Source organism: Gymnoscopelus braueri (assembly GCF_963280865.1).
Source record: "Gymnoscopelus braueri genome assembly, chromosome: 24".
NCBI lineage: Eukaryota > Metazoa > Chordata > Actinopteri > Myctophiformes > Myctophidae > Gymnoscopelus > Gymnoscopelus braueri.
The window spans coordinates 1,117,892-1,120,298 of record NC_137626.1 but is presented as its reverse complement, the minus strand read 5'-3'; the positions used below and the strand labels follow the sequence as shown (position 1 = coordinate 1,120,298).

Below are 2,407 nucleotides of genomic sequence, written 5' to 3'. Positions count from 1 at the left end.
TGTGTGTGTGTGTGTGTGTGTGTGTGTGTGTGTGTGTGTGTGTGTGTGTGTGTGTGTGTGTGTGTGTGTGTGTGTGTGTGTGTGTGTGTGTGTGTGCGCGCGTGCGTGCGTGCGTGCGTGCGTGCGTGCGTGCGTGCGTGCGTGCGTGTGCGCGCTGAGGCCAAGAGGAAAAATCTGGTTCTCCGGGATTTTTACATCTTTGACCTATAGGAAGCCTGCACGTGCACACACTCACTCACACGCTCACACTCACACTCACACTCACACATCATGATTTGTGTGCATGGGGTTCTCATCTTAAACAAGCTGTGTGCTTAATGAGAGTTCCAGTTTAGTAGACCTTGTATTGTGAATTTGTACTTCCATGTACTGTCATGTACTGTTCTCATGTCTTACTAAATAAAGTACATCAATCACACTCACTCACACACACACACACACACACACACACACACACACACACACACACACACACACACACACATCCTGTCATGTGACTTATCAAACTGTCTAGTATCATTTCCTTCTGTTTTGGTCAGAATTGTATTGTTAGGAACGATCACTTCTTAAAGGGATAGTTCACCCCAAAAAAACTTGAATTTAACCGCACCAATGCAACATGCAACATGCAACATGCATGATGCATGTTGCATGTTGCATGTTGCAAGGAGTTGCATGGCAAATCGATGGTGTGGAGTGGGCTTAAAGGGATAGTTCACCCCAAAATGACTTTTTTCCCTATGGATCACACACCCCATGGAGACTTTAATTCATGTAGATTTGTTTTGTCGTCACATTCCTAAGACAACATTTGATGAGCGGGTGTATTTCCGTGTGGGAGACACAAAGTGTCAACTTAGTGTCTCCCACTGCAGACATTAGCATCTTTCTGCCGGTCATCAAATGATTGTCTCAGGAATGAGACAAAAACACAACATCTCCATGAGTTAGGCTTCATAGGGGGTGTGATCCATAGAAAATAACTCGTTTTTTGGGGTGAACTATCCCTTTAAGATGTAGCATTATTCATTGAGCAGGGGGTCCCATACAGGCACACACAACTACACACAACTACACACAACTACACACAATATAAACTAAAGACACACAAATACACACAATATAAACTAAAGACACACAAATACACACAATATAAACTAAAGACACACAAATACACACAATATAAATAAAGAAACACACAACTACACACAATATAAACTAAATACACAAGTACTGGAGATAGCTAGCTGTCTCTGTCTGTCTGTCTCTCTCTCTCTGTGTCTCTCTCTCTGTGTCTCTCATATCAATGCTAGTTTTCAAACAGAGAGAGAGAGAGAGAGAGAGAGAGAGAGAGAGAGAGAGAGAGAGAGAGAGAGAGAGACTTTTACACAGACACACACACACACACACACACACACACACACACACACACACACACACACACACACACACACATTTACACACACATATAAATATAAATCGTTCACATTATAAAGAGCTTCTTACCTTCATGGTCGCCATGGTCTGTGTTGTTGCTCTGACATAAGTTCCACACACACACACACACACACACACAGAGAGAGAGAGACACTCCCACGCCCTGTGTGTCTACATCAGCAAAGTAAACAAACAACGTGTTGTTTGTTTGTTAATGTGTTGTTCTGTGTCTCTGATGGTTAACTAGTCTCTCCGGTAAACAGCTGGTCAGTCAGTCAGTCAGTGAGTTAAGCTAGTAGATACTGTAGCAGTAGATACCAGTAGATAGATAGATACTACAGTAATAAAGTGTTTAAGGTAGTAGTTTAGTTGTCCTGTAGTCTCTCTGCTCTCTGACAGTCTGAACTGTGGAGCGTCAAGCCCCGCCCACAGAAACACGGTCCAACTCGACCAGGATCAAGTTGCTCTGGATGCCACTGATCCGGTCTGTGTCTGTATACCGGATACGGAAACGTTTCTTACATGTGTGTGTACGCGTGCTTTATGACCGGATACAGTAGGCGGGCTCTAGACCGGATCACACCGGTTAAGTCACAATAGAAACCAGGCTTCCCACGGGGCGCTGCGGTGGAACAGTGAAGCTCCCCGCCGCCTGGTGGTCACATCTGGGATAGCAGCACATCAGCGTTTAAAAACGCTACTGCGCATGCCTTTATGGTCTGAAACACTCGTGCGCATGCTCCATTGGCTCCAAAATTGGAGCTGAGTCGGGAAGTAGAGGTACTTCCGGGGTGCTTCGTGCGCTTGTTGTGAGCAACTTTCAATGAAATGAATGGGTGGGGGCGGGGGGGGGGGGCGGGGCGGGGGGGGCGGGGCCGTCCGTTCTAGATGTTTTATAACTCTATGGTCTGAACTCTGGAGCGTCACGTGACTCACTCACCGTTACCACAGCAACCCGGATGCACTTCAC

The 2,407-nt window shown here is 45.9% G+C and overlaps 1 protein-coding gene across 2 annotated transcripts in view; it reads right to left on the bottom strand.

Moving 5' to 3' along the window:
- Nucleotides 1–1,817, bottom strand: part of LOC308080954 (sorting nexin-9-like) — a 48,418-nt gene extending 46,601 nt beyond the window's left edge. For both annotated transcript variants that reach the window (XM_080423090.1, XM_080423091.1), the window contains exon 1: nt 1,507–1,817. In XM_080423090.1, the coding sequence (XP_080279216.1) occupies nt 1,507–1,521 (15 nt within the window). In that variant the 5' untranslated portion in view covers nt 1,522–1,817. The remainder of the gene's footprint in view (nt 1–1,506) is intronic.
- Between the last annotated feature and the right edge of the window lie 590 nt (nt 1,818–2,407).